This window comes from Drosophila guanche, unplaced genomic scaffold (assembly GCF_900245975.1).
Source record: "Drosophila guanche unplaced genomic scaffold, DGUA_6, whole genome shotgun sequence".
In the NCBI taxonomy this organism is placed as follows: domain Eukaryota; kingdom Metazoa; phylum Arthropoda; class Insecta; order Diptera; family Drosophilidae; genus Drosophila; species Drosophila guanche.
The window spans coordinates 4,490,701-4,516,442 of NW_022995744.1; the positions used below are offsets into that span (position 1 = coordinate 4,490,701).

Consider the following 25,742-nt stretch of genomic DNA (forward strand, 5'->3'; position numbering starts at 1 on the left):
CGTTGCATGCTTATTTTGTTGACCTTACTAGCTTATCACTCACTTTTAAATATTAAATTTAAATATTAAATAGAATTTCAAAATCTACGAAAATTATTTAGGATGCGGTATATTTACAAAATGGAAAAGTATATTTCGGTATATTTCTGAGTGCCAGGCGATATCTTATATCGATAGTTCCGTGGTAACACTGGAGGACACTGGAAAATTCTATAATACAAAAATAAACAATACAATACCCGTATATAAATCGTGCCACACAATATCAATTTCCTTCGGCCATGGCATCCGACAATGAGGATTCACCGTCGTCGCCGACTGGCGAAATCGCAGAGATACTTAAGTTGAATGACGATTGCCTGGAAGAGATTTTCGAGCGGTTGCCGGACTTGCAAACAGAAATTTACTTCTCCCAAGTCTGTCAGCGGTTTCAAAACATTTCCCTGGGAAAATGGAGGATCAGCCATACCTATGACACAATGGATCTTGAAAAATGGTAAATGTGTATATTTGCCCTTGAAACATTTATTGAGTATAATCAGGAATATGTGCATTCTTTACCAGGCGAGAGCTGCTGCCCAACTTTGAGGATTTATATTACTTCATTCATCTGCTGCAGCCGTACATAAAGGAGATGTATGTCAGTAGCTGTCTGTGCACATTGCTCAAAGATTTGGACGAAATACACATTACGGAGCTGCCCCAGGTGACCAGCTTCTACTACGATCCCGAGGACGTGGACTGCTATCCATCGAATCGAAGCATACGCAAGTTGACACTCATTGTGCCGGGGGTGCGCAGACTTCGCCTAACCACTCCTACAGATGGTCGCTATCTCTCGCACTTTAAGCACCTAGAAGAACTTCACTTGTATGAGGATCAGCACAAGGCCTACGAGCTGCGCCAGCAGTATCTGGATGAGGTTTGCCAGTAAGTAATGAATTGTGGAATCGCCGTTAGTTTGCCTCCTAATTCGCCACCTCTTCCTCAGTCGGTGCGACCTCAAAGTGCTGGATATACGAACATTCGATGGGGTCAGCAAGCTGCGCCTAAACAACTGCGTTAAATCTCTCCAGAGTCTCACCACCCTCAAGCTCAATCTCTCCACGATCAAGTCAGTCCTGCCCGAAATCATGAAGCTGCCGGCGCTCAAGCAGCTGGTAGTTCTCCTGTGTTCCGAATGGCATATTCCCGCAGAAGTCAGCCCGGACTGGTACGATCCCAAAATACGAGAAGTCGAGGAGTTCTATGCGATTATGGAGCAGAAGGCAAAGGAAATTATTTGCGTTGCCGTGGATGGCTACTACATGCCGCTGGAGCCGGGTTGGGATAAAAACTTGCCAATTTGGCCGCACAAGAATCTGCAGCGCCTGGCCATTTGCAGTTGGGATCATTCTACCGACTATCTTGAGCGGTACACCTGCATGAAGGATCTTCAACTGCTTTGCCTGCGAAATTGTACGCACCTGAACGATGATGTGCTTCTCAAATTCGTTGATCTATGCCCACGTCTGCAGCAGCTGGACGTGTCTTACTGTCGAGAGGTAACACCCAGTTTTCTCTCTCGAGCTTTGAAGATTCTCAAGCAAAAAGACCCGCATAGACAAAACTCGGGATATTGCAAGACCCCGCCGTTGTTTATCTTCTATGTCCTCAGTGGGTTCGAGGAGTATGTCGATAAAGAGGTGAGTAAATCAACCTCTATTATTGATCTGCATTTAATCGCTATACTTTTGGCTTTGCTCCTTGCAGAATCTGAAGACCTCTCCAGACTACAAGGATTATATTGTCTTTAAACCAGACTTTCCAGTCCGATCGGAGCGGGGGCTTAGCTTTGTCGATCGCGGCTATCAGTTCGAATTTATCTAAGCTCGAGTAAATACATACATATATGTAACAATATTAATTAATTATTACAAAATTCTGTTGCATAAAAAAACCAAAAACAAGACAATGTTAAATTAATACTATCGATTGGTATTCTAGTATTTTAATGTTAATATTTTCGGTAATTTTCACCAAAACGGTGATACTTTACACAATCCTGTATTATTTTTACAATACAATAAAATAAAAAAATTTATTTTAATTTTATTATTCAGTTCTGCAGATAAGTAAATATTATAGTTTTGGTATATCGATATATGGTTGAAATCATATGGAAATACTATCGATTGTATACAGCCAATTCTTCACGTTTTTGTTTTGAAACGGAATTGTGCAATATTTTGGCTATAAGTTTACGGAATTGCATTCAAAATTACATAAATAAAGTCCACAAAAAAATGAGTGACGGCAAGGAACAAAAGCCTGGCGATGGCATCCGCTCCATGCGCAGCACGGGCGTCTTCCGTTTGATCAACTTTGAGCTGTACACAAAGCCGGTGGGGATTAAGGATTGTGGATTGCGACACCAACATTCAAAGCTCTAACAGGTTTATTTTCTTTACAGAATATGATAGTCATGGGCCTGGGCCTGACTGCCATAACTGGAGTCTTTGGATACATTGCCTACATGCGGTACAAGTACCAAAGTCTGGGCTACTATGTGGCCGTCAAGGAGGACGGACGGGAGGAGTTCATCAAGAAGAAATCAAATTGGGAACTGTAGAAATGTATCTTTGTGGAAACTTCTTTATTCGCTTGTTAGCACAAGTTGGTACATAAATTTAGTTGTTTTTGTGTAACTGCTTGTTTGCCAAAAATGTTTAGAAATCACAATAGTAGAAAAATGTTTTTAACTAGAAACTTTTTGCGACACATCTCATCTCATTCGCAAAATGAGCGTAACAGCAGGAAAGGGAACAAGAACAAACAGTATATGAGGAAGGAGGAGGAGAGAAGGCAACTTTTGGTGGGTGTTATCACACAAATCAATGGCATTGTATTGTATTGTCCTTTTCCTCTAGCTTCTCTTCTCTCGCTCGTCGTCTAAATTTAGTCGGACAGCTTGAGCGCCTTGAGCTCGTCCAAGTAAGATGCTTCCATTTGAATCTTATTCAATTGATTCAGCTCGAGGCTTTCGCCTTGGCTCTGGCGAGACTTTAGTTTCTTGATATCCGAGAGCTTCTTGGCAACGGTCCGAATTTTGCGCTCCTTCTCGCTCGAGTTCTGGCCATTGGCCTGGGGATGTGGTTGCTGCTGCTGTTGTTGATGCGGCTGCTGATGATGGCGTTGTTGGTCAGCGGCATTCTGCTGTTGATATCTGGGTGCCTGAGGTCGTGTTTTAGGCGTGTGCTGTTGCTGGGTCTGAGATATCTGCTGTTCCTCTCCCGCCACCGTCACTGTCTCTGCCGCCGTAGCCGTACCCGTAGCAGTGCCTGGATCGCCACCATTCACAGCATTCACATCCCTCCTAAAGAACATAGGGATCGTAGCTCCCAGTCGTTACATATTATTCCGATTTTCGATTTTAGCCGTTGGCAACATAAATTTGTGAAATTTGCGAAAAGTGCACGGATTGAGCTGCATTCTGTTACCCTTGGGAAAAGGAATTTATGGAATTGAGGACATTTTTATTCCGTTTCAACTGCAAACGTGCAAACGAATAGGTTAATAACATGATTTTCAAAGATAAAACGATAATATATGTTTCNGGCCATTGGCCTGGGGATGTGGTTGCTGCTGCTGTTGTTGATGCGGCTGCTGATGATGGCGTTGTTGGTCAGCGGCATTCTGCTGTTGATATCTGGGTGCCTGAGGTCGTGTTTTAGGCGTGTGCTGTTGCTGGGTCTGAGATATCTGCTGTTCCTCTCCCGCCACCGTCACTGTCTCTGCCGCCGTAGCCGTACCCGTAGCAGTGCCTGGATCGCCACCATTCACAGCATTCACATCCCTCCTGGGGCCCTTTGGCTTATTCTTGTTGTTCTTCTTGTTGTTGGCACCACCTTGAAGGCAACAAAAGAAATGCAAACAGCAATTAGCAAACACATGGCCCGTCCCTACTTACGGCCATCATAATCAGTCCCTAATCCTAATTTGCATGTTTTACGAAATGTTTAAGGGAGTGAAGGAGGAGGATGAATCGTTAATTCTAGTATCGCTTATACTGATAGGGCCGATAGCGTCTGTTGGATCGATTTGAGACGGTGGCGGCAGCGTTTGCTGTTGATGCATCACGACCGTCGCGACCGATCGCCATTTGGCTTTGACCCTGTTCGGTCCGTCGCATGATCGGATTTTCCACGTCATATTGTCTGTGCCAAAACTTGCGCATTCCATTACCTGCTGATGCTGGTGCCAGTCCGGGTATGCTTGGCAAGTACTTTTCCGGATTCTTGCCCTCCTTCAGCAGGCGCAGATGGGGCGGCGTGTAGGCCTTTTTGCTGGCTTCTGGCTGACTGGATTTGATGCCCTCATGCTTCGCCTTGGTGATTTTCGGCTCAGTGAAGGTTCGATCTGCATACTGCTGCCACTCAATGCCGAGCAACTCCTGCCCCTTCGGCCACATGGTCTCGTGCAGCAAGGCTCCCGAGTAGTGGTACACTTTGAAACTACAATTCGAACAATCAATAATTAAAATCTACTGAGCAATCATTTTATGGGGTCACTCACCCGTTGCTGATCCTGAGCCTTGGAGCGGTGGTGGCTGTGACAAACCATTCACCATTAGGATGCCACTCGAAGACAGTGGTGTCCGCTAGCTTTAGGTTGGCCAGCTTCTCTCGCTTGGGAACATCCCACACCTCGACGGCTCCGGGTAGATTGCCAAACCCGGCGAGTACAATGATGTTTCCGAAAGGATTGAAATAGGCACAGTTACGAGGACCCTCTCCAAAGTCAAAGATCACGTCGCACTTGAGATTGTAGAGCGCTGCCTTGGAGGGCATGAAGCCATAAACAACCACAAACTCGGTGGCCTTGGGACTCCATTTGACACAGTGAACTGGTCCCTCCTTCGACAGCGGCACGGAGCAAGTGTCGCCCTTGGTGGCCATAAAGTGGACAGTCTGGTTGCCGTAGTAGGAGGCACCGCTCTTGTCCACCTCGGTGCTGGTGAGCAGGAGCAAACCAGTGCCTCTCTTGTTCCACAACATTTCCACGCGGTCCGCTTGGAAGAAGCTCTTGCAGGCCACCGTTTGGTTCTGGGCAAGGGCGGGATACTTGTACAGCTTACACATGGACGGAGCTCCCTTGGCGCCGGGATTGTAGAAGGCCAAAAACGGCGGACATTGGCCGGGTCCGAGGGATAACAAGGCCCCCCGACTGCCGCCTATTTTCCTTGAGGTAGTTTCGAATCCTTTAGCGGCTCCCTCCGGCAGGTCGTAGAACAGAGCCTCGCCCCCAACGACGAGAGCAAAGATCGATTCGTCCGACGACCACGATGGCTCCCAATCCGCTTGGTTCTTCTGTACAATGGCAAACACTTCGGTGCCCGTGTTGACATCGTAGACCAGCAGGTTGGGCGATCCCTCTGGGCGGTCCTTGGTGATGGCATAGTGCTCCCAGGTGCAGAGATAGTTGCCACGTGGCGAGAACTTGAGGTAGAATGCCTTGGGGCGCGGCAACGAGCACTGCACTGGCCATGTCCCGGCACCATCCTTGCACGCCTCGAGCACCTTGACGTCCAGGCCGTTGGAATATGCGAAATATCGGCCATCTGGACTGAAGCAGATCGAACGAGAACTCTTCGTCTCCTCTCGCGGCAAGTTGGACTTGTGTTCAAACGGCAACTTGGGTCCCGCCGATGACCACAATTCAACCGCCACGCTAGAGCGAACTGTGTGCAAAGATACGATAGATTAGTGACCAGAGAAACACACGAGGTCGGCCCCCCGCCTCACGACCCGACCGAGAGTGACTCTTCAGTTGGCACAGTCTGCCATGCGGTGGAGGCTGCTCCAGCTGGTGCCACCAATTGTCTGGCATCGGGGGCAGTGTTTGGGGACTAGTTTTAACTCGAATTTGTTGGATTATATTTACGTGCAAGGGTAGGAACAACACCGTCCGCAGCTGAAGCCATTGTCTCAGTGTAACCGGGGAATTATCGATAAAATATACCGAAAATATACCGTTTCATTTACTAAATATACTGTAAATGTACCGAAAATCTTAAATCATTTTCCTTGACTTTGATGTTCTATTTATCATAACCAGCTAGTTTGTATTTCCAGAGCTAAAACTATAATTTTATCTGAATCATCAATCAATATTCCACAAGATTGGCTAGTTCTTATGACTTAGATTTATTGGATTGATTGTAAAATAAGGTGCAAAATACCTTAGGAAATAAAATTTAAGAAACGGATTATATTTATTAAATATACTATTATATACCGATATACCATATATATACAGAGAACTCCTTTTCGTCGCTAAAATATCTCGAAAAGTATAAATGTGAATTAGTTGTTATGTATTTAATTGCAAGGGCTGGAGAACACTAACTAGTGGTCTGGAACAACGTCTTCAGCTGCAGCACTAACCAAATAGTATACTATAGGCCATTGTGACCACGGAACTATCGATAAGATATATCGCCAGAGCCTCGTAAATATAACAAAATTTACCATCTCATTGAAAAAATATACCTTAAAATACCGTAGTCTTCAATCATATTCTTCGATGTTGATGTTATATTTGATATTACTAGCTTGCAAAGACTATTTACACTGAAACAATAGTTTAATCCGATTGAAGAATTCATTTGGCTTATTGTAAATATTCCTTTTTATTGCATTTATTGCAAGTTTGTATTATTCTGGAAGCAATGCAGCTTTGTGTTCAGTATGTAAATGTATGTTAATTATTAACAGAGACACAACTATGTTAACTGATATCATGAACATTTTTTAAATATAGCGCGCGCAACATTGTACGAAGGGAACATAAGTAAATATTATAGTTGGCTCGGAGTGATTTGGGGGACAGTTCTTCTATCTTCACAACATAAACTCAAATATATCCGTTCGATGTTGGAGTATTGTCTTGTGTGTGGAGTCCACAATACAAGGAGCAACAAATTCTAATTGAATCCGTTCAAAAACAATTATTAATATTCACCCATAGAAATCCTGACTGGGACTCTGACAGACTCATTCCACCACAACGATCTAGGCTATAATTAGTGGACCTCTTTACACCATCGCTTTTGGGACAGATCGATTTTACAGTTCCTTGCAGACAGCAGCAGGGCTCGACACGGCCTTATCTGTATTATCTATTGTGCATAGGCATAGGGCCATGAGCAATATCTAGAATGAAGCATCTACATATAATTGTTTCATGCATAGGACAAGGATGATCTGCCACGGCGCTGCCGTAATCATGTAATATTCTATGGTGATTCGTACCAATACCAACGTATTTCGGGGTTCCGTTTTGCGTGCGTCTTCGCACACAAACGCAAAATACCCATATGCAGGTTTTTTGCAATAAACATTTAATTTCCCATCACCTTAGTTTAGCAACTTTGTAAATTGTATCTTTCCTTCATTCTTAGTCTAATTCTTAAGTCGCCCATATTGGACCGTTCAATGATTACTGCTACGCTCCAAAAACAAAAGTACCGATATATTCAAACATATCTTTCATCAAAAGATTCAATATATAAATTAAGCTTACTGATGGTAGCTTCTTTGAATTGATTTGATTTGTTCTTTAATTTTTTTCTTAATACTTTCCCTACTACTTCCCCTTCCTTCTATTTTATTGAACAGCATTTTGTATGGGTCTTTTTCTAAAGTCATGTAAAACGAAAAGATGGAATGCAAATGTTCCAGGATTCTTTCTGGGTTCTAATGTGTACATTTTAGGCTTTCCCTAAAAGTATCACTTGCTCAATTAGAAAGACTGGAAGGGTCTCAAAAATAGTGGTGAAAATTGTGAAGCGCGGCACTACTCTTTCATTGAACACAACTGTCTGTAATATAAACCGACCTAGATACGGTCTCGGTATCTATAATAGATGACTCATCAATACAGATGGAAGGTCATTGATTGGCCAGAGATTTCCAACATTTCATCTAATAAAGGATATCCCTTTCCCAAGGGTATCATAATGTTGCTCATTCCGTGGCCATGTTGGGGAAGAGTGCTGACCACTTTTCGCAGCATGTTGCTGGCCCATACAAATTATGTTGCCAACGGTAAAATAAGTAGGTTTGGTTGGAAATCAATGTAAGAGTTTTGAAACACTAGCGTACGGGAGTTTCGATACCCTATATTATTGAATATACCTTAAAATGGGAATTTATGAGACGGGTGAAATTCAATAAATAAACTATTATATACCGATACACCATATATATACAGTGAACTATTTTTCATAGTTAAATTATCCCCAAAAGTAAAAATTTGAATATGTTAGATTATATTTACTTGCAAGTGTAGGAAACACGTCTTCAGCTGCAGCCATAGTCTTCCAATCGCACACGTACAAACACATACAGGAACACGAACGGCGATCTTGTTGTTTTAGGCTATTGGTGCTGGCTCCCTCCTCGCGCTCTGTTGCAGCCGCTGTTGGTTAACAGATGATTGGTTGTGCACTCACACGGTTGTTGTGTACTGTGTATATCGATAGGCGCCTATCTAAATGCATCGGCGCGATGACAAACACTTTGAACATGTAAATGTAAACCCAAACCAAATATTTAGAACTGCAACAAAACTTCAGCTCTACGTAAATTTAAAAACATTTTAGTACTAACGATTTTTGTTTGTATTTTTAGAAGGCAAATTCAAACGCATCTAGATGCCTACTATTTTCCCCAAAACTCTTACTTTCACCCCCCGCACCCAGATTTGTACATTGTATGTGTCATATGGACTTTCCGTAGGTAGGCTTGAGTTTACATTTTCATTTGGCAACTATTACGCCAGTTAATTGTGAGGCTCGAATAAAAGCATTTAGAGCGGCGGCGGCGGCGATGCACAATTGAAACTCGTTCAGTCACTTTCGCTGAAAAATGTCGTGGCGTCTGTCGATGACACTTTGCGCATGCGTGTCAGAGTCACAGCCAGTGCTCCCAGATCCCTCCCCCTGGCAAAGACAGACTAACGGCGTCTCTCTCATGTTTCAGTGCGGACAATGTCCGAACTTTTATTGTTGCCCTCCAGCTTGGTCGGTCGGTCCGTCACAACGCTTGTTTCAATTGTTGCTATTAATTTTATTTTATTTATACCGCAGCAGTGCAGTACTTTTTCTGCACGCCTCGACGCGACGACAATTGACTTCAAATGTCTCGCATTTGGCCGAAAAGAAAAGTTACAACAACTATGAAAGTTACTGTGGGCTTTTTCTTCAGTTTTTTTTCGATAATAACCATCACAAATTGAAACTAATATAGCTTGACTTGATAACTTTCCCAAAAGAAAATACGGTAAAGCGGCATTTAATGCACACAGTTAGACAGAGAAAGGCATAGAATATGGACAATTATGTAATATTATTAATCGGCAATTAATTAATAGCAGACCATGATACAGACCATGATGCACCCAGCTAAGCCATTTCGCGATGCTTTCGGTTTTCATGAAGGTGAAACCGCATTCATCATAATCTGTCATAGAGTAAAAAGTGGTCGGAAAATCAAACATCGATAAGTAATTCTAGGTCGATAATCGATTAAAAGCTTCCGAAATTAACCGAAATTCAAACGAATTTCGTTTCACACCCAACCAGCAGCTAGGACAATTTCGAGTCTAAGCAGCTACTCAATCAAATTTCAATCCAAATCCAAATCTAACAAAGTTTCAATATAAGAGCAATGGATTTGAAGAGTCATATGCTGCACGATGATATATTTGAGGATATAGGACCCCTGGAAACATTGGGTGGCTTCCTTATATTGTTGTTTTTTTTGTTCAGCTTCTTCTTTTGCGTCGGCTACTGCTGCTGCTTCACCTGCGACGGTCAAGAGTCGTACTGAAGGGACATTTCTGTCATAAATTGTCAGAAAAGTAACAGAGCTCAATAAATTGTTGGTAAAGTCATCAATCATCAATTCAAATCCAATGGATCATTAGTCTTATTGGTAAGGCTTTACGATTGCTCTCTGCACAGACTCCGTCCGGAGTACAGCGATGTTGGTCATTGCCACTGATTCGATTCCAAAATCGTTTAGGCATGCAGTCGGCTGTGACGACTATCTGCCATCCCCTTTAGCCTCCGGTGGACTCCCCTGATTGCTTTTCAGCAATTGTCAATCTTTATTTGAATGAACAGAAATCCAAAATCAGGCATAATGTGTGTAATTCTAAGCATAATCCTTGCAGTTGTGGTCGTAATTGTATTGTTTGTGTGCCTCTGCTGCTGTTGCGTATTCAGCGTTTGCATGTGCTGCTGCGACTGCGTTCTACGCGGCCCAACTCCAGTGCCACCCCCACTGCCGCCGCTGCCACCATCGCCGATACCACGAATAGAGGCAGAAGCAGCACCTGGTGGCGGTGGTACGAAGCCAACAGGTTACGACCAACCAATGCGCTGCGATGCCACAGCAAGCAGAGACAGAGGCCAGGCCTGCTGCGCCGGCGCAGTCGCTGCTGCTGCTGCTGCTGCTGCTGTTGCCGTTGCCGTCGCCAAGACGACACCTTAAGGAATGGTAAACGTTACCTGGTCCGTCAGTTCAAGTTGAGCGTTCGAGTTGGCCGGTTGTCAGAGACGCGTGTTACCAAAAAGATACCCCAGGCGGCAGTAGCAAGGCTTACACCACTCAGAGTGTTATCGTTTTATTTGTGGCCGAGCGATACGTTCTGTGTAGTTGCCAATCGTTCGCGTAAAGTGTTTTGTGTGCCAAAGAGCCAATCCAATAAAGTCGCAAAGAGACCGAGTCACAAGTGCCCCAAAAGTACAGCCAATAACCCAGCAACAACCCAGCCAGCCAGCCAGCATCACAAATATATATACACACAGCTACAAAATGGAATACCGGTGCTTTAGTAGAAGTTCTGTCAAAGTAAGTGACCCCAATAAGCACTAAAAAGTAAAAGACATACCTCAAGAAGCGCCCACCACACAACACCGAAGAACACCAAACAAAACGACCAGGAGAAGCAGCTGCAAGATCTCTTACACTTCTCTCTTACACTTTTTGTTGCTGTTGTATTTTGCTTGAACTTGGCATTGTTCTCTGGAGTCGTTGCCGCTGTTGTTGCTGCTGCTGCTGCTGCTGCTGCTGCTGGTCGTCTGTGGGTTCCTTTTGGAAACCAGTATGGCATTAAAACTTATATAGCTGTGTGCACATCCCATATGTGTTTCTATATATCGTATGTACTCTCTCGCACCAGAGTGCACTCGGCGGCGTGCCCAACCCAACCCAACCCACAGCCAGGCAACACCTTCGGTGGTCCACTAAGTGCCTGGATTGGCATGGGATGGGTTTGCCTTTGGCTTTGGGCTGGGCCTGGCCGGGTTCTCCTCAGGAATTTATTCTCGACTCCATGCGACTGGCCCATTTCGACCTATTTCCTCGCCGAGTCGAGTGGAGAGCTCCCAATCACTCGATGGAATTAGCACCTTTCTTTGACTTTCTTTTTGCAGTCGGTGTTGTGTTGGTCTTCTGCTGCTTTTGGCCTTAACGAATTTTTAATGAATTTGCTTTGGCCAAATAACTTTTACTAGGCTTCTTGCCGGCCGCATACGAGTATGGTATGTCTGAGTATCCCCATTCCCATTCCCACTCCCCTTCCTCCTCCCTTCTCCCTCCCTGTTTTGTCAGTCGACTCACGTTTCAGTCAGGCACTGGAAATTGGCCAGAAACCGTGTGGGCTGGTCATGAGCAGCCCTGCTGATATATGGCATTACTTTGTGGGCTCCAGCTCTGGCTTGAAAGCTGGAAAGGAATGTTTGGGAGGAGATTGGGAACGTGAGAGGATCGTGGGCGAGATCATAGAAATGGAACATTCAATTGCCTACTCCAAAGAGCGGCTAATAATCCGCATACCAGCATAAGGAGTTTCCAAATCTCTCATCTTGTTTCTCTGTGAACTTGACCCACAAAAATGCTAATCAAGGAAGCAAACGTAGAAAGCAAAAACACGGCCTCCGCCTCCGCCTCCGCTTCGCTTAATCTTTTTCCATCGGTTGGCGATCGGTTCGAGTTATGTTGATTTCTTTGCACCGATTTGATGTGGTGAGTGCCCCCGATTAATGAGTGTCTGTTTGTCTGGCCAAGATACAGCCTTCTTGGCCCAAAGAGAATCTCATTTGTGCGCTTGTGCGCACGAGTCAGTCGGAAATTCAATCATCTTGTCCGGTAGCCCCCAACCAGACGATGATTCAAAACGAATTCCCAGAGCGAACCCTAACCGTTGAGCGGTGCCGCTGCCCCGCGGCCAAAAGTAAAATAAAGAAGAAAAAAAACTTTATAAAAAGTAGGCTAAATATATTCATACTTTGATTTTTTATGGGTTGCTGGTGCTGTTGCTGTTTTGTCTCTGGCTGAGAGCCGGTCCCAGCTCGCTCGCACACACAGGTAGAAAGATTCTCATTCATGCGTGTCACCTCTTGGTTGCTGGCATGGCATGGCATGGCAGAACACAAGAACAACCCAACCTTAAAGCGACTCAACCAGAGGCAGTAATACGTCTACGGGTATGCGAATGCGTAGATAACTATTTGCAAAACGGAATTATAAACTGTAAAACAAAAAGAGTTCTGGGTCAAATATTTCCCCCCCCCCCCCCTCACGCCACAGTCGACATTCCCATTTTGATTGGCAGATAGCACTGAGGGGATGGGACCCAAATTGTCATCAATTTGCGTTAATTGCCTGCTTAATGTAGCGCCAAAAACTAACAGTACTTCCCGTGTCACCTCAAGATATAATGATGCAAATTATCCAGTGAAACTTGCAACCCATCAAAAATACAAAAACAAAACAAAATAAGAACTAAATTGAGGGCGTAATGAGTAAGAGTGTTAGGCGATGCTTCAGTTCGGTTCTAGTTTTGATCAGCGAAATTTTTGTAGCCCCGTTTCCACGCGCCATCCCACGCTCTCTGGACAATGGCCGCCACCGTTGCGGCCGCGCATGCGAAGTGGCAAGCAGCCCAAAAATGAAAGCGCCGCTGTCATCGCATTGGGGGAGGGATTGAGACGAAGCCAGCGGCACTAGAGTCCATGCACTTGCCTCTTGTCTCTTGCTTAGCGGTGGCCCCCAGGCCCACAATGCTCTGCTGTGGCTGTGCCGTGTTGTTGCTGTGGTCTGGGGTCTGGGAAAACGTGATCTGCATAGCGGCTACGGGACCAAGAGACCAGAAAAAACCCATTGAAAGTTTTGTAGCTTCGGGGTTATCACGGCCCGAGAGCTTTGTTGTTTGTCGCGGAACGGAAAAAAGCAATAACGAACGGGACGGACGGGTCTAATGCGCAACGGGTCTAGTGCTGAGAACACCGACATTAGCAGAGATCACAATCGATCTCGATCGATAACATGTTCCACAGGGAGGGATTCCAATGCCAATGCCCGGCAATGTGGTGTGGTGTGGTCCTGTTTTGTGTGCGATTGGATTGGCCAAGCTTTTCATCAACTTTTCCTGACCAACTGCTCCACAATCACAACAAAGGCCTTTGGGAAATTGTGTCAGTCAAGCAGAGCCAACAATTCTCTCTCAATTCGTTTCAATCACAATACATTATCACTGACATCCATTGAGAGAATGTGGAACTGGCCAGACGACAACCACCAGAGCAGGAGGGGGCAGTGCACACGAGAGGGGAGACCCGACAACACCCGACACCGGAGGCTGTAGGCTACGCTTATCAATAAACCAGTTCCAAGTCGCCTCATTGCGTGCAACGATCTCACAGTCACAGTCACAGTCAAAGTCGCAGTTTGTCTTTCTGTCTTCTGGCTATTTGTAAAGCTGTCAATAAATCTGTCGACATTGCCTTGCCGGTGGTGGTGTGTGCTTTCCCAAAAAACCAAACCAAACCAAACCAATTTTCACTTGTGGTGAGTGGTCCAATAATATTGTGGAGTTTAATTTTCATTTATTACCAAAGTCCAATGTTTGTTTATGCGCCTCGAAACATGCTCCATGGCTGCTTGGGTGTGTGTTAGAAAGAGAGAGCCAGAACCACCTCAGAGAGCGACTTGAGAAACGCCTGAGACGAAGAGAGAGATGGAGATGTGGGTCGTTAACCTCGTTATAACGGCACCTGTGATACACGAACAGCGGAGCGGAGCGGCGCTGCTCTTGACAGTTTTGCTCGCCGTCGCTTTGCCTCTCTTTTTTTGCCATGCCTCTCAGGCTGGAATCTGATTCTTTCTAGCCTTCGACAATAGCCGCACATTTAGTGCAAGTCTCTTTCCTCCACTTGTCCTCCTGCTTCTCCTCCTCCTCCTCCACCTCCCGGCCTGCCTGCCTGACTGCCGTGTATGAGCGTTATGTAAGCAGCCGCCTAATGACGGGGCACACACTCAAATTGTCGCCGAAGCATCGTCAATGGTCAATGGATTTTTGATTAATGAATGATTTGCTGATTTTTAAAAAGCAGCCCAGCTCGGCTCTTATATTATTTGCATTTATTTGTTATTATATTTGGTTTGGTACTGTCACGCGGCCGGCAATCACTTGAACGAACCCCCGAAGACAACGGCTACTTAAGAAAGTTGCCTCATTAGGAGGGAGGGCTCGTCGAGAGCGACCAGACCCAATCAAGATGGCAATTACCAAGTAAAAATACTTCGTACATTCATCTTGTGACAGGTTCAAATGGCAATGGCTTGGTCTTGGTCTTTCTACCCGGTGGTACATTTGCTTTAATGTCGAATTAAGAGAGGGGACGGGACCCTCTCAAGCATTTATTAAACGAAATTGCTGGTCGGGTCCCATCAAAACGGAAAGTCAGACGGACCGACTGTCCGACCGATCGTCCGACCAAATGACAATGGGCAAGAAAAGCGCGTTTAATGAGCCAACGACAACTACGGCACAACAGAATTTGGACAAAAGACCAAATGCAGACAGACACGACACTCGGCTCGGGTTCAGGTCTACATGCGGTGAGAGTGGAGAGTGTGTCTCTCTCTCTCTCTCTCTCCCTGTCCCACCAACTCCCTGTCTACCCCTCCTCTCCGGGCGACGGCAAGAAGCAAGTTCATTAATTTCTTGTAATGAATGTGAAAAGAATTAAATAATAGAATTTCGCTTTCATTTTATTTTCCCACCAGCAAACCAACCAACACGCAATGACCATTATGGCCCCACAAACATTTCGTTTTTTATTTTTTTGTCAAATGTTTTTGTGAACTGAAAAGAAAGTTTGGTTACAAAATGTGCGAACAAACCATCCGATCCCACACCAGTCCACCAGCAAACAAAACAATACCCTACAACACGTTAGTCATAACTGAAAGGAAAATAAATAAATGTTTATATCAATTAAAATGGCATCGAGTATTTACGGTATTTTCCATCATCGACAATCGGACAAAGGCCTGATGTCCCGTCCGATTATTTCTGCGCATCATGAGCATGTCGTACGTGCAGCGATTTTCTCAGCACGAGAGAGAGAGAGAGAGAAAAATGGCATGGCAAATTTTTGTGCTGCAATTTTAATTCAATCGAAACTGGTTTTCGGCTCTACTCTGACTGGGCTGCTGTCTGCCTGCCACTTGATCAGCGAAAAAAATCTGCACAGAGAAAGTGAAAGAAAACACAGCGAGCGGGCATATAAAAATAATAAAAATACTATACTGCAAGAAGAGGCGGCAAGAGGCAATCAAAAGTTCAGACCATATTAGAAGTCAGCTTTACATGCGGTTGAAAAATGTATTAACATTTCTTCTTGTCTTGTCTTGCCTTGCCCTCCCTCGTGGCAGCTGTCCAATTTGAATTTCTTCTTTTGTTTTTACTTTCACGTACGGACGTACGGGTACGGACGGGGGCGATGGCAGGTTGTGGTTTCGGATGGGATGGTTATTTATGAGCTTAATTAATTTGTTTATGGATTTCGAGTCTAAGCGGGTCAAGTATGTGAAAATAGAAACTTTTCATCAGGGCTCAGAGCAGTCAAGAAACTCCTATAACTGGCTTTCGGTCTGGAGTACGCCACTCCACGTTCTTGGAACTCTGAAAAAGTTCCCCCCAAGAGTCAGAAGCTTGCCATGGTCAGGGTCGTGGGTTCAACGACAAACACATAAAACATGTTACAACACCTCTACTCCAGCAGAGTTGTACAACAAACCAGAGACCACAGACCGGAGACCCCCAGAACCCGGTTGGGCTGTGCTTTTGCATGACACAGCAATGCCAATGCCAATGCCAATGCCATTGGCATGCCGTTATGCGCAGAGGTCTAATGTCTAACCTATCGATAACTTATGTATTTGCAGCAGCTAACGGCACTCTGCGTCATCAGTATTGCACTCACATGCACCAATGCGGCGTTATGGCCCAGCTACAGCAGCAGCGACGATGCGCCCACAAGCAGATGTGCCGGAGGGCGTGGACTGAAATATTTATCCGGCGATGCGCTCACGGACTCGCTAGACTGTCTGGGCCCAAACAATGCGCCATATCCCAGGTGAGTGAGTCACTTAACGGTGATCAAATTGGCCCGATCACAGCATTGGACAACGAAAACTTTCTTTTCTAACGCCTTATCGACGGCTACGACTGTTCCCCTCCTTTACCATTTACCATTTATCATTTGCATTTGCAGTGCGGCCGTTGCGCGCACATTCTCCAACTGGAACGGAAATTCGCGTCGTGGACGCCAGAGCAAATTGCCCGCCACTCTGGATCCCGCAGTGACCACGAGTGCACTCTTGAGGGCCTACGATGAGGTAAACAATGAGGCTATCGGAAGCAATCGTTATGGTAAGTCGGTCAAGCTAATGACAGTGCGGTGCGGCGTGGCCGCAATTGATTGACCGCACATCTGATGTGATTGATTGAGAGACTGATTGTCTGATTGTCGGATTGTCTTTTGTCTTTACGCAGGTCGTTCCCTGAAGAATGCCTCGCCGGCGCATCAGTGCAAGAGCGATACACCGGCGCGTCTATGCAAGACGCGCTACAACACCACGGCACCCATGTATGGCGTCAGTTTGACTTCTGGCCAGCCGGTCACCATAGTTCAGAAGTTCCCCGATCTCCTGCAGCAAGTCGTCTTCGAAGTGTGCGAGTGAGTAGTGCTGTTCCCAGCCATCTCGACCACCGATATGCAGCTCTAACCTCCCTCCCATATCAAATGCAGATCCTCTGAATGTGATGTGGTTCGCGGCGAGTGTACGCAAACCTATGTGCCCTACCTGTTCCTGGTCATCCCCCTGGGTCCTGTGACGCTAACCGGCCAGGACTATGTGCTCGTGGAGAGCGGATGCGTGTGCAAGCCCAAGTACTCGACGGGCGCCGCCCAGGAGCCCAACATGATACCGTAGGCGAGCACTCGGCGAGCACTACCCACCCACACCCACACACCCACTAGGAACACAAACAGCAACCAAAAGAACTGAGCGAGTTTTGGGTCAAAGCTGAGCAGCGGCTGGCTGACTAAATTAAAATGTACTTAAACGAGGAATTATTTTTTGTAGCGAAATCAATTTTGCAAATGTTATTTAATTTTTTTCCAATCTCCTGTCCATCCTGTCCCTATCCATCTATTTCTTCTCAACACTCTCAGCTGTATAAAATTGAAATGCGAATTTTGCTCGAAAAATAATCAAATGCTATTCTTAAGTTTACATTTAAACAACATTAAATTAATGCATTCATGCGTTTATAGTTTGTATTTATTAGAGCCCCTAAATAAAAAGCATTCGTTTCGAAATGTGAATATAAACATGGATATTTATGTGGTATAAATGTAAGCCTGATATATTTAAACTTAAATTTTCGATGACGCGACTCTAAATGTGAGAATCCGATGTTTCCCATTCTGATCTATTGTCAAATCTTTAATTTTTCTGTTGTTTTATCCACAAAAATCATAAATCGCTCGCTTTCAGCTCTTTAATGCAATGGATCGACTCTCGTCTATCGGAGACCAGACTGCCAGTTTCGATTAATTGATACATTGCAGACAATCGCAGTTTGCTGCCACTGCCACCACTGCCACCACTGGCGCAGACCGTTTAGACGCAGGAAAGAATTTCCCTGACCGTTTATGCACATTAGATAATTTCCCTGGCCATACAAATTCAAATACAAACTTTTAAAATATGAGGTCATAGGGTAAACCAATCCAATAAAACGGAGTATTTATAATAAAGAAAATTGATTCTTTAATCGAACTAAACTATTGTTTCAGCGTTAAAAATCTTTGCAAGCTAGTAATATCAAATAGACCTTCAGCATCGAGGAATATGATTTGGGACTACGGTATATTTACGGTATATTTTGAAGATGCAATGGTATATTTTGGTATATTACCGAGGCCCTGACGATATATTTTATCGATAATTTCGCGGAGTGCACGCATATATTTTATTTCGCGAAAAAAAAATACACGAAGAAAACAAGTAAAACGTATTTATAAGTAATCGCGAGGTGTGTAATTGGCCAATAACGAAGAGCACAGGGTTTTCGACGCTTTAGTTTTGCATCAAACGCAATTAAGCGCAAGGCATCCCCCGGCCATCCTTAAACGAACACACACACACACACACAGTTGCGCGCACACAGCACACCGAAAACGACGCTGCATGTGTGCGTGTGTATAGACAATTGTCTTGCGTGGTGCCGGGTTACATATTTTTATTGAATTTTTCTCGTGGGCCTGCCAAAACAAATGTTCACGCAGTAGAAGGGCCACAAATTGGCGGTAGTTTAAATAAAACCCCGAAAACACAGCAGAAACACAGCCTAGGAATGATGTTCACGGTAAGTGTGATGGTGTGAGTGCGACGCTCCGAACGCAATCGATAAGAGCCTTTTTTGGAACGCCCTTTACCTCGTTTAGGGCACCAACCAGCAGCAGGACACTCGGTTCAGCGACAAGGAGAAGAAGCTGATGAAACAAATGAAGTTCGGCGACTGCCTGAGCAAGCGGGTGGACATGTCCAAGGTGAAGCTGGACGTGCTGAGGCCGTGGATTAGCAAGAAAATCACCGATATCCTCAACATAGAGGACGATGTTGTGGTGGAGTTTGTGTACAACCAGCTGGAGGAGGAGAAGTATCCGTGTCCCAAGAAAATGCAAATAAATATGACCGGCTTCCTCAACGGGAAGAATGCCCGCCAGTTCATGGGCGAGCTGTGGGCGCTGCTGCTCTCGGCCCAGGACAGTGACTCTGGCATCCCCGCTGAGTTCATACAGCAAAAGAAGGATGAGATACTCAAGCGCGAGGAGGAGCTACAGCAGCGGCAGCGCGACCGATCCCGCTCACGTTCCCGCTCCGCGCGCGGCAATTCTCGGCGTGACCGTCCGCGGGATCGATCTCCAAATGGTGGCAAATCCAAGTCCCGCTCCCGTTCGCGCTCTGCGAAGCCAGCCAACAATGGCTCGGTGCCCAGTGCAGCCCGTGAGGCGGCCGCCAATGCAGCGGCTCGGATTCGCAAACGCGGCGGCTCCCCCTCGGCCGCCCGTCCTGCCTCGAGGGAGCGGCGAAACAGCCGCCGGCCACGTTCTCGCTCTCGCCAGAAGTCGCGCTCTGGCTCGCGAGCGTCTGCCAAAAAGGCAGCCTCCTCTGACCCACCACCAGCCAAGGCCGTCAATGGACGTCACTCGGCGGGGGACAAGTCCCCTGTAAAGCCCAAGGGCAAAAAGTCCCGCTCACGCTCCAGATCCCGTTCCCCTCGCAGCCGCTCTAGATCCAGCGGCAAGCGTACCCGCTCTCGCAGCTCCTCGCCACGAAGCCGACGACGTGGCCGCTCCAGCAGCATTTCCCTGTCCCCCGAGCGCAATCAGGATCAGTTCGAGCATCGTCGCAACAAGAACAGTGTCCAGAACAAACGTCAGTATCGCAATAATCGCGGCGACTCGGCCAGCTCCATGGAGCGCGGCAACGATCGTGGACGTCAGTTTGGTGGCGGCGGAGGTGGAGGCGGCCGACGGGGCAGGCGCTTTTCGCCACGCGGCGGTAATCGCAGTCCCATGCGTCAGGATAATGGTGGAGGCGGTGGACGTTTCCAGCGCTCCAATTCGAGGCGTCGCTCACGTTCCCGTAGACTCTCCCGCTCTCCCATGCGATACTCTCGGTCGCCCAGAAGGTAAGTGTCAAAACTGCAGCTAAAAGTCAGTTGAAATCAGACAGTATCTAATTAATTTAATCAAAAATGGTTTCCGTTTCTTTCTCGTTATGTCCTCGCAGGTTTAACAATCGCCGTCGTTCGCCCATGATGCACTATCGTGGGGGAGGCGGAGGAGGAGGTCGTGGTGGTGGTGGTGGTGGTGGTGGACGCGGGGGAGGTGGTGCTGGTGGTGGTGGTCATCGCCAGATGTGGCAGCATCGCGGCGCTTCACCCAACATGCGTGGAGGCGGAGGCAATCGCATCCACTGGCAGGCGAGGTACAGCCCAGGCGGAGGCGGTGGTGGACGAGGTGGCGGCGGCATGGGACGTTTTGATCGTCGCCCGTCCCCGCACCAGAATCGCTATGCCCGCGATCATCGCCCATCGGACTCACAGGGACAGCCGTTCAGGAAGTTTTCACCCCATTCTGGGCCGGGGCGACGGTTTTCCTCGCCGCAGCGCCGCAACTCGCGCGATCGTCGCCCGAATTCTCGGGAACGCCGCAGCTCACCGGGTGGCCATGTCAATCGATGGGACAATCCGCCGCCGGCCAGGCATCGACGATCCACGTCGGAGAGCTCTGCCGAGCCGGCCGGAAGACAGCCGCGACAGCGCAGTGCCAGTCCCGCTGAGAGGCGAGGCCGCAGTCGTAGTCTCAGCCATGAGAGGAGTCGCAGTCATGTTAGAAGTCGCAGCCGCTCCAGTCCGCGACCGAGCCGTAAGCGAGACAGTCCTGTTGCTGGTAAGTCCCCTCACAATTTTGCTTCATTTGGGAATGGAATAAAACATAGTCATGGGTTCTCCACAGAGCGTTCTTCGGTGGAGTTTAGCGGCCCGGCCGTCAACACTATAGATCTCTGTCGCGAAGAGCAGCAACACCAGCAACGCAAATCCAACCCGGAGACCATCAAGGCCGTCGAGCAGCCAGCAGCGGCAGCACCAGCAACAGCACGTCGCAGCAGTTATGCCAGCCTGTCCCGCACTCCATCACCGTTCCTTAAACCGCACGAGCGATCGGCCGCCGCTGCATCAGCCGCTGTCGCCTCCGTCTCCGTATCCAAGGCTGTTCCAAAGAAATCCCGCAAAAGTCAAAGCAGCAGCTCCGACAGCAGCGCCGACAGCGATGACAGTGACGATCAGCCAGCGCGCCGAAAGGCCCACCAAAAGAAGCTGCCAGCTGCCGTGGAGGTGGCCAAGTCACAGTCAAAGTCGAAGTCGCAACGCAGCTCGGACAGCTCCAGCAGCAGCGACCAGAGCGATGATGACAACTCGAGCGCCGACGATAAGTTAAAGAAGAAGAAGCACCAGCAGCAGCAACAGAAAGCGGCGGCCGTCAAGGTGGACAAACGTCGCTCGGACAAGAAGCTCAAGCGGCCCACCTCCAGTGCAGAGGAATCCACAGGCGTCGAGGTGGAGGCGGCAAGACCAGGAAGCAGCCGCAAGCGTAGTCATAAGAAACCACGACGAGAGGAGGGCGGCAATGTCAGCGATTCTGAGGAGGAGAATGTGCCCAAGAAGAAGCGCAAGAAGTCCAAGAAGGCGGCGGACACATCAGACAGCGACTCTGAGGACTCGTCCAAGAAAAAGAAGCATAAGAAACACAAAAAACACAGCAAGAAGAGCAAAAAACACAAGAAGCATAAGAGGAAGAGCAGCGGCGGAAAGAATCGCCCGGACAGCAGCTCCCAGGGCAGCAGCGACGAGGAGGAGCAGTCGGGACTGGCGCCAAAGCGCAATGGGAAGCTGCCGCTGCTGCTCGCCGGCGGCACCGGCCCGGGGGGCATCAACGAAGATCTGGAGAAACAATTGCGAGAGCGCGCATTGAAATCTATGAAAAAGTTGGACTGAACACACAGACTAAACGAAAATGATTGCCCATACCCAGAGACATACAGACGCCAGACTCCTGGATGCACCCAATCACACACAACATGCACACGCGCACTCACACAGTTGAAAGACTCCTTAGCCCCCACACACACTCACACACTGAACAGACAGACGTACGTAGCCATTAAAATTATATAAAAAGGAACCTACATTTACATTTACACTAACTAAACATTCATTGATTGTATACATTGTATTTCTTAAAATGTATTTCATACCTTTAAGTTCTTTGCCTAAAACAAAAAACACAGAATAGCTACTATAAATCCACGCGAACATTAAGCAAATGAATACAATTTGTATTATGTACAAACAAAACAAAAAACAAGAAAATAATAATCTATAATTGATATATAGCCCCCAAGTGGTTTTATAAAAGAAAGTTAAGAAAAGAAAAGATCCATTCGGCAATTTGTAATGTTGCCACAGTTTAATTTATAAGTAGGTTTTACAAAATGTAATTACTAATGCATGAAACAAGAAAAGTCTGTTTGAAAGAGCATTCACTATTGAGAAATAAACACAATTGTAAAATTAGTACAGGAACTTTTGCTGAATTTTCGAATAAATACATTCTCGAATAAGATTAAAGCAACCCTGTTACCCCGATAAGTCATGCTTATCGCACGAAAGTACCGATATTTGGAGGGCTACCCTGTGCATCGATAGGAGGAGTACAAAATCGCTGCCATATAAGATATTTATGATTAAAAGTCGTGAAACAAAAGATAAATAGTTTAAGTGTGCTTCGAATACTGAAAATAGCTTCCACTGATAATCACGATGCATACAAAAGCACCCGTATCCATATATACGACAAGAAACAACAAATATATCAGCTGCAAATATATTGTCAACAAAAACTATATATCGATAGATTGATATATTAGCATCTCTCACATCCCTAACTTCCTTTTCCTGTTGTATTGCAAGACGGACGGTACGTGTAAAAATTAATTCGCCTATAATTCGGCCATCACTGTTTATTATTGTACAATGACAAATAAACTGGGCAGCCAACGGGCCACCCCAATTGAAAGTGATAGTATGCAGAAATATAAGCCGAGGGAATCGTGTGTGCTGTGGCGGCTTTTAGCGGCTCAACATTCAAGCCGACATTTAAAGTGTACACAGAGAGATCTCTAACTAAACGTTTCATTCATCTAATTTCAGTGACCGCCCGTACTGAATTTGATCATAAAACATGGTAAGCACCGCTGGCAGCTGATGTGCAAGCAAAACAATTGCAGTGGGATGGAATCTTGTTTGGGTTGCCCACCGCAGAAGCCCATGAAACTGAGTTTCACTGTATTAACTTGTGGGAATTGTTTTACAGGCGCGTGGCCCTAAGAAGCATTTGAAGCGTTTAGCCGCACCCAAGGCATGGATGTTGGACAAACTTGGGGGAGCCTTCGCCCCACGTCCCTCGACCGGCCCACACAAGCTGCGCGAGTCGCTGCCCCTGCTGATCTTCTTGAGAAATCGTCTCAAGTACGCCCTGAACGGTGCTGAGGTGACCAAGATCGTCATGCAGCGTCTGGTCAAGGTTGACGGAAAGGTTCGCACCGATCCCACCTACCCAGCTGGCTTCATGGGTAAGTTCCACCCGGGGATTTCCGCAAACTAATTACTAAAAGTCTCTTCTCTACTTTCGTAGATGTCATCACCCTCGAGAAGACCGGTGAGTTCTTCCGTCTGGTCTACGACGTGAAGGGACGTTTCACCATTCACCGCATCTCCGCCGAGGAGGCCAAGGTGAGTTGTCAACTCGTGGAAAGATGTTTGGCTTTATCGAAGACCGATTTATGTCGTTTGCCATACGTTCATTGGTTCAAAATGAAGCCCAAAGCAATTTTTGTTACGACGGTCACTGACCTGTGCATCCCACAGCCATTTCAGTAACTTTTACGTGCAATTACATTCCAATTGAAATCCATCTACTAGTGAAAGTAACTAAGTGTTCGATGTCATGTTCTTCTTTTGCAGTACAAGCTGTGCAAGGTCAAGAAGAATCAGTTGGGAGCCAAGGGTGTTCCATTCCTGGTCACGCACGACGGGCGCACCATCCGCTACCCCGATCCCCTGATCCATGCCAACGACACCGTGCAGGTTGACATTGCCTCTGGCAAGATCACCGACTACATCAAGTTCGATTCGGGTAAGACGCATGTCTTGAGCAACAATTATTTCTTGGCTGGTTCGAAGACCACAAAGCGCTCAAATTTCCAAGCTGCGTGGTTCAAATACTAAGCCAAAAGCAATTTTTGTTTCGACGGTCACTGATCTGGGCATTCCACAGCCGTTTCAGTAACTTTTCGTGCAATTACATTTCGATCAAGCACTGCGTATATGCGTTGAAAACTAATATGAGAAATTTCCATTCCATTCGCTCAACAGGCAACCTGTGCATGATCACCGGAGGCAGGAATTTGGGACGTGTTGGCACCGTTGTCAACCGTGAGCGTCATCCCGGATCCTTCGATATTGTGCATATCAAGGACTCGCAGGGTCATGTGTTTGCCACCCGTTTGACCAACGTGTTCATCATTGGCAAGGGTAGCAAGCCCTACATCTCCCTGCCAAAGGGCAAGGGTGTCAAGCTGAGCATTTCGGAGGAGCGCGACAAGCGTCTGGCCGCCAAGACCCACTAAAAAAATAAGAGCGAATGCTGGATAGGGACAGAAGTAATTGAGGATTTTTACCTTTTAGCAGAACTCTGTACGTTAAGCTACGGAATTACAAACCAAGAACGTATAAAGCATGTGTTTTTTTTTAAGCTAACAGAATCCAATCGAAACGATTTTAATATCTTTAAATTTTCCATAATTATTCCGTATACTCCACGATGGATGAGTGTTGGCGCCCAATTATTCGATAGGTTTTACGCCCACGGCAGCGTTACATCAAATGCGTTGGTCACACTGCCGTAGAACTTTCGCTGTTCCATAGTTCTGTTTCACTGTCACTGTTTCAACTTTCATTGTTTATTTATGAACGACCCAGTTTGCGGGCAGATTAAGCGAAGCAGAAATTGAGCCTGTGTGGATGTTTCGAGTTCGAATGGATGCTTGTGCCGACTTTGGCTGAACTAAAGCAGCAGCTCCGTTTTTATCTGTTCTCGCATGCGTCTCTTGGAGCTCTTCGATGCAGAGATTTTTGAATCGGTATAGTGTCCCAACATTGATCCCAATTAATTGGAAGCCCAGCTGGAGCAGCATTCTTTTCGAAGAAGATAGACGGAGGCTGCTGGGTTGTTGTTCCGGGCAAATAAAAAGTGAAGCATACTTTCAGGCTCTTTTGGGGGGGGGGGATATTTGAATTCCATCTAATACCTGGACTTATACGGAAGTGATTCGCAAGAAGGAATATTTTCGTATATTTCGGGGATTTTTTTTGCTCATATTTGAATCGCAAATTATCCCCGCACTGAGAAAAAGGAAATTGACAAATTGACCGTTTACGAAGTATTAAATACCTTTCGAAATATTTTGCCTTCGAACTTCAGGGTATATTTACGGTATACCGGTGTCTACTAAAGTACTTTTAAAATATTAGAAAATTCAAGTATTTTTGGGTGTGTTTTTAATTGTATTACCCTTTTTTGGGTTGTTGCATTGCTTTGTAGACATTTTTATTTCCAGCATTTGTGTAAGTAATGCAATAAAATGAAATCGTGAAAACTAGACATTCTTGTGAAACATTGATTACTCAATAGGCTAAAATTGCAC

At 46.3% G+C, this 25,742-nt stretch overlaps 6 protein-coding genes and 2 non-coding genes across 9 annotated transcripts; 7 read left to right on the forward strand and 1 right to left on the reverse strand.

The window, feature by feature from the left end:
• Positions 1 to 130: 130 nt before the first annotated feature.
• On the forward strand, positions 131 to 1,897 carry LOC117579791. The gene is made up of 4 exons (XM_034265853.1): positions 131 to 496; positions 565 to 930; positions 992 to 1,685; positions 1,753 to 1,897. Exons 1-4 carry the CDS (start codon positions 282 to 284, stop codon positions 1,867 to 1,869), a joined length of 1,392 nt encoding a protein of 463 aa, XP_034121744.1. The 5' UTR covers positions 131 to 281; the 3' UTR covers positions 1,870 to 1,897.
• Positions 1,898 to 2,181: 284 nt separating this feature from the next.
• On the forward strand, positions 2,182 to 2,711 carry LOC117579223 (small integral membrane protein 8). Its single transcript, XM_034264995.1, has 2 exons — positions 2,182 to 2,384; positions 2,453 to 2,711. Exons 1-2 carry the CDS (start codon positions 2,286 to 2,288, stop codon positions 2,609 to 2,611), a joined length of 258 nt encoding a protein of 85 aa, XP_034120886.1. The 5' UTR covers positions 2,182 to 2,285; the 3' UTR covers positions 2,612 to 2,711.
• Positions 2,617 to 8,651, reverse strand: LOC117579222 (eukaryotic translation initiation factor 2A). 2 transcript variants are annotated; one of them, XM_034264994.1, is made up of 6 exons: positions 8,362 to 8,651; positions 5,923 to 5,967; positions 4,555 to 5,719; positions 4,225 to 4,493; positions 3,747 to 3,887; positions 2,617 to 3,287 (listed from the first exon to the last, which is right to left on the reverse strand). In XM_034264994.1, the coding sequence occupies exons 1-6, from the start codon at positions 8,384 to 8,386 to the stop codon at positions 2,938 to 2,940; spliced, it is 1,995 nt and encodes a 664-aa protein (XP_034120885.1). In that variant the 5' UTR covers positions 8,387 to 8,651; the 3' UTR covers positions 2,617 to 2,937. The 2 variants fall into 2 exon arrangements, 1 of the variants encoding a protein (XP_034120885.1); XR_004573456.1 differs by lacking the exons at positions 2,617 to 3,287; positions 8,362 to 8,651 and having other exon boundaries at positions 3,750 to 3,887; positions 3,950 to 4,493.
• Positions 8,652 to 10,550: 1,899 nt separating this feature from the next.
• On the forward strand, positions 10,551 to 17,734 carry LOC117579954. The gene is made up of 5 exons (XM_034266127.1): positions 10,551 to 10,898; positions 16,284 to 16,474; positions 16,613 to 16,770; positions 16,894 to 17,077; positions 17,150 to 17,734. The coding sequence occupies exons 1-5, from the start codon at positions 10,863 to 10,865 to the stop codon at positions 17,331 to 17,333; spliced, it is 753 nt and encodes a 250-aa protein (XP_034122018.1). The 5' UTR covers positions 10,551 to 10,862; the 3' UTR covers positions 17,334 to 17,734.
• Positions 17,735 to 18,352: 618 nt separating this feature from the next.
• On the forward strand, positions 18,353 to 22,334 carry LOC117579339 (serine/arginine repetitive matrix protein 1). The gene is made up of 4 exons (XM_034265164.1): positions 18,353 to 18,774; positions 18,854 to 20,103; positions 20,205 to 20,866; positions 20,933 to 22,334. Exons 1-4 carry the CDS (start codon positions 18,763 to 18,765, stop codon positions 21,970 to 21,972), a joined length of 2,964 nt encoding a protein of 987 aa, XP_034121055.1. The 5' UTR covers positions 18,353 to 18,762; the 3' UTR covers positions 21,973 to 22,334.
• A 537-nt stretch (positions 22,335 to 22,871) lies between these two features.
• Positions 22,872 to 24,772, forward strand: LOC117579713 (40S ribosomal protein S4). Its single transcript, XM_034265707.1, has 6 exons — positions 22,872 to 22,954; positions 23,188 to 23,221; positions 23,351 to 23,609; positions 23,672 to 23,769; positions 24,001 to 24,172; positions 24,412 to 24,772. Exons 2-6 carry the CDS (start codon positions 23,219 to 23,221, stop codon positions 24,663 to 24,665), a joined length of 786 nt encoding a protein of 261 aa, XP_034121598.1. The 5' UTR covers positions 22,872 to 22,954; positions 23,188 to 23,218; the 3' UTR covers positions 24,666 to 24,772.
• Positions 23,794 to 23,937, forward strand: LOC117580592. Its single transcript, XR_004573581.1, has one exon. It is a non-coding gene; the product is annotated as a small nucleolar RNA psi28S-3327 (small nucleolar RNA).
• On the forward strand, positions 24,202 to 24,345 carry LOC117580593. The gene has a single exon (XR_004573582.1). It is a non-coding gene; the product is annotated as a small nucleolar RNA psi28S-3327 (small nucleolar RNA).
• Positions 24,773 to 25,742: the final 970 nt, after the last annotated feature.

Bases quoted from the DNA above. Each gene is read 5' to 3' on its own strand.
- LOC117579954 (XM_034266127.1), top strand. From the start codon at position 10,863: ATGGAATACCGGTGCTTTAGTAGAAGTTCTGTCAAA. The intron at 16,475-16,612 runs GTGAGTGAGTCA...TTGCATTTGCAG, and splicing joins AACAATGCGCCATATCCCAG to TGCGGCCGTTGCGCGCACAT. The intron at 17,078-17,149 runs GTGAGTAGTGCT...TATCAAATGCAG, and splicing joins GTCGTCTTCGAAGTGTGCGA to ATCCTCTGAATGTGATGTGG.
- LOC117579223 (XM_034264995.1), top strand. From the start codon at position 2,286: ATGAGTGACGGCAAGGAACAAAAGCCTGGCGATGGCATCCGCTCCATG. The intron at 2,385-2,452 runs GTGGGGATTAAG...TTTTCTTTACAG, and splicing joins TTGAGCTGTACACAAAGCCG to AATATGATAGTCATGGGCCT.
- LOC117579713 (XM_034265707.1), top strand. The intron at 23,610-23,671 runs GTAAGTTCCACC...CTACTTTCGTAG, and splicing joins CTACCCAGCTGGCTTCATGG to ATGTCATCACCCTCGAGAAG. The intron at 24,173-24,411 runs GTAAGACGCATG...TTCGCTCAACAG, and splicing joins CTACATCAAGTTCGATTCGG to GCAACCTGTGCATGATCACC.
- LOC117579339 (XM_034265164.1), top strand. The intron at 20,104-20,204 runs GTAAGTGTCAAA...ATGTCCTCGCAG, and splicing joins TACTCTCGGTCGCCCAGAAG to GTTTAACAATCGCCGTCGTT. The intron at 20,867-20,932 runs GTAAGTCCCCTC...GGTTCTCCACAG, and splicing joins GCGAGACAGTCCTGTTGCTG to AGCGTTCTTCGGTGGAGTTT.
- LOC117579791 (XM_034265853.1), top strand. From the start codon at position 282: ATGGCATCCGACAATGAGGATTCACCGTCGTCGCCGACTGGCGAAATC. The intron at 497-564 runs GTAAATGTGTAT...ATTCTTTACCAG, and splicing joins ACAATGGATCTTGAAAAATG to GCGAGAGCTGCTGCCCAACT. The intron at 931-991 runs GTAAGTAATGAA...CCTCTTCCTCAG, and splicing joins TATCTGGATGAGGTTTGCCA to TCGGTGCGACCTCAAAGTGC.
- LOC117579222 (XM_034264994.1), bottom strand. From the start codon at position 8,386: ATGTGTTTGTACGTGTGCGATTGGA. The intron at 4,494-4,554 runs GTGAGTGACCCC...TTCGAATTGTAG, and splicing joins AGGCTCAGGATCAGCAACGG to TTTCAAAGTGTACCACTACT. The intron at 3,288-3,746 runs AGCAGATATCTC...CGGCGGCAGAGA, and splicing joins GACGGTGGCGGGAGAGGAAC to CAGTGACGGTGGCGGGAGAG.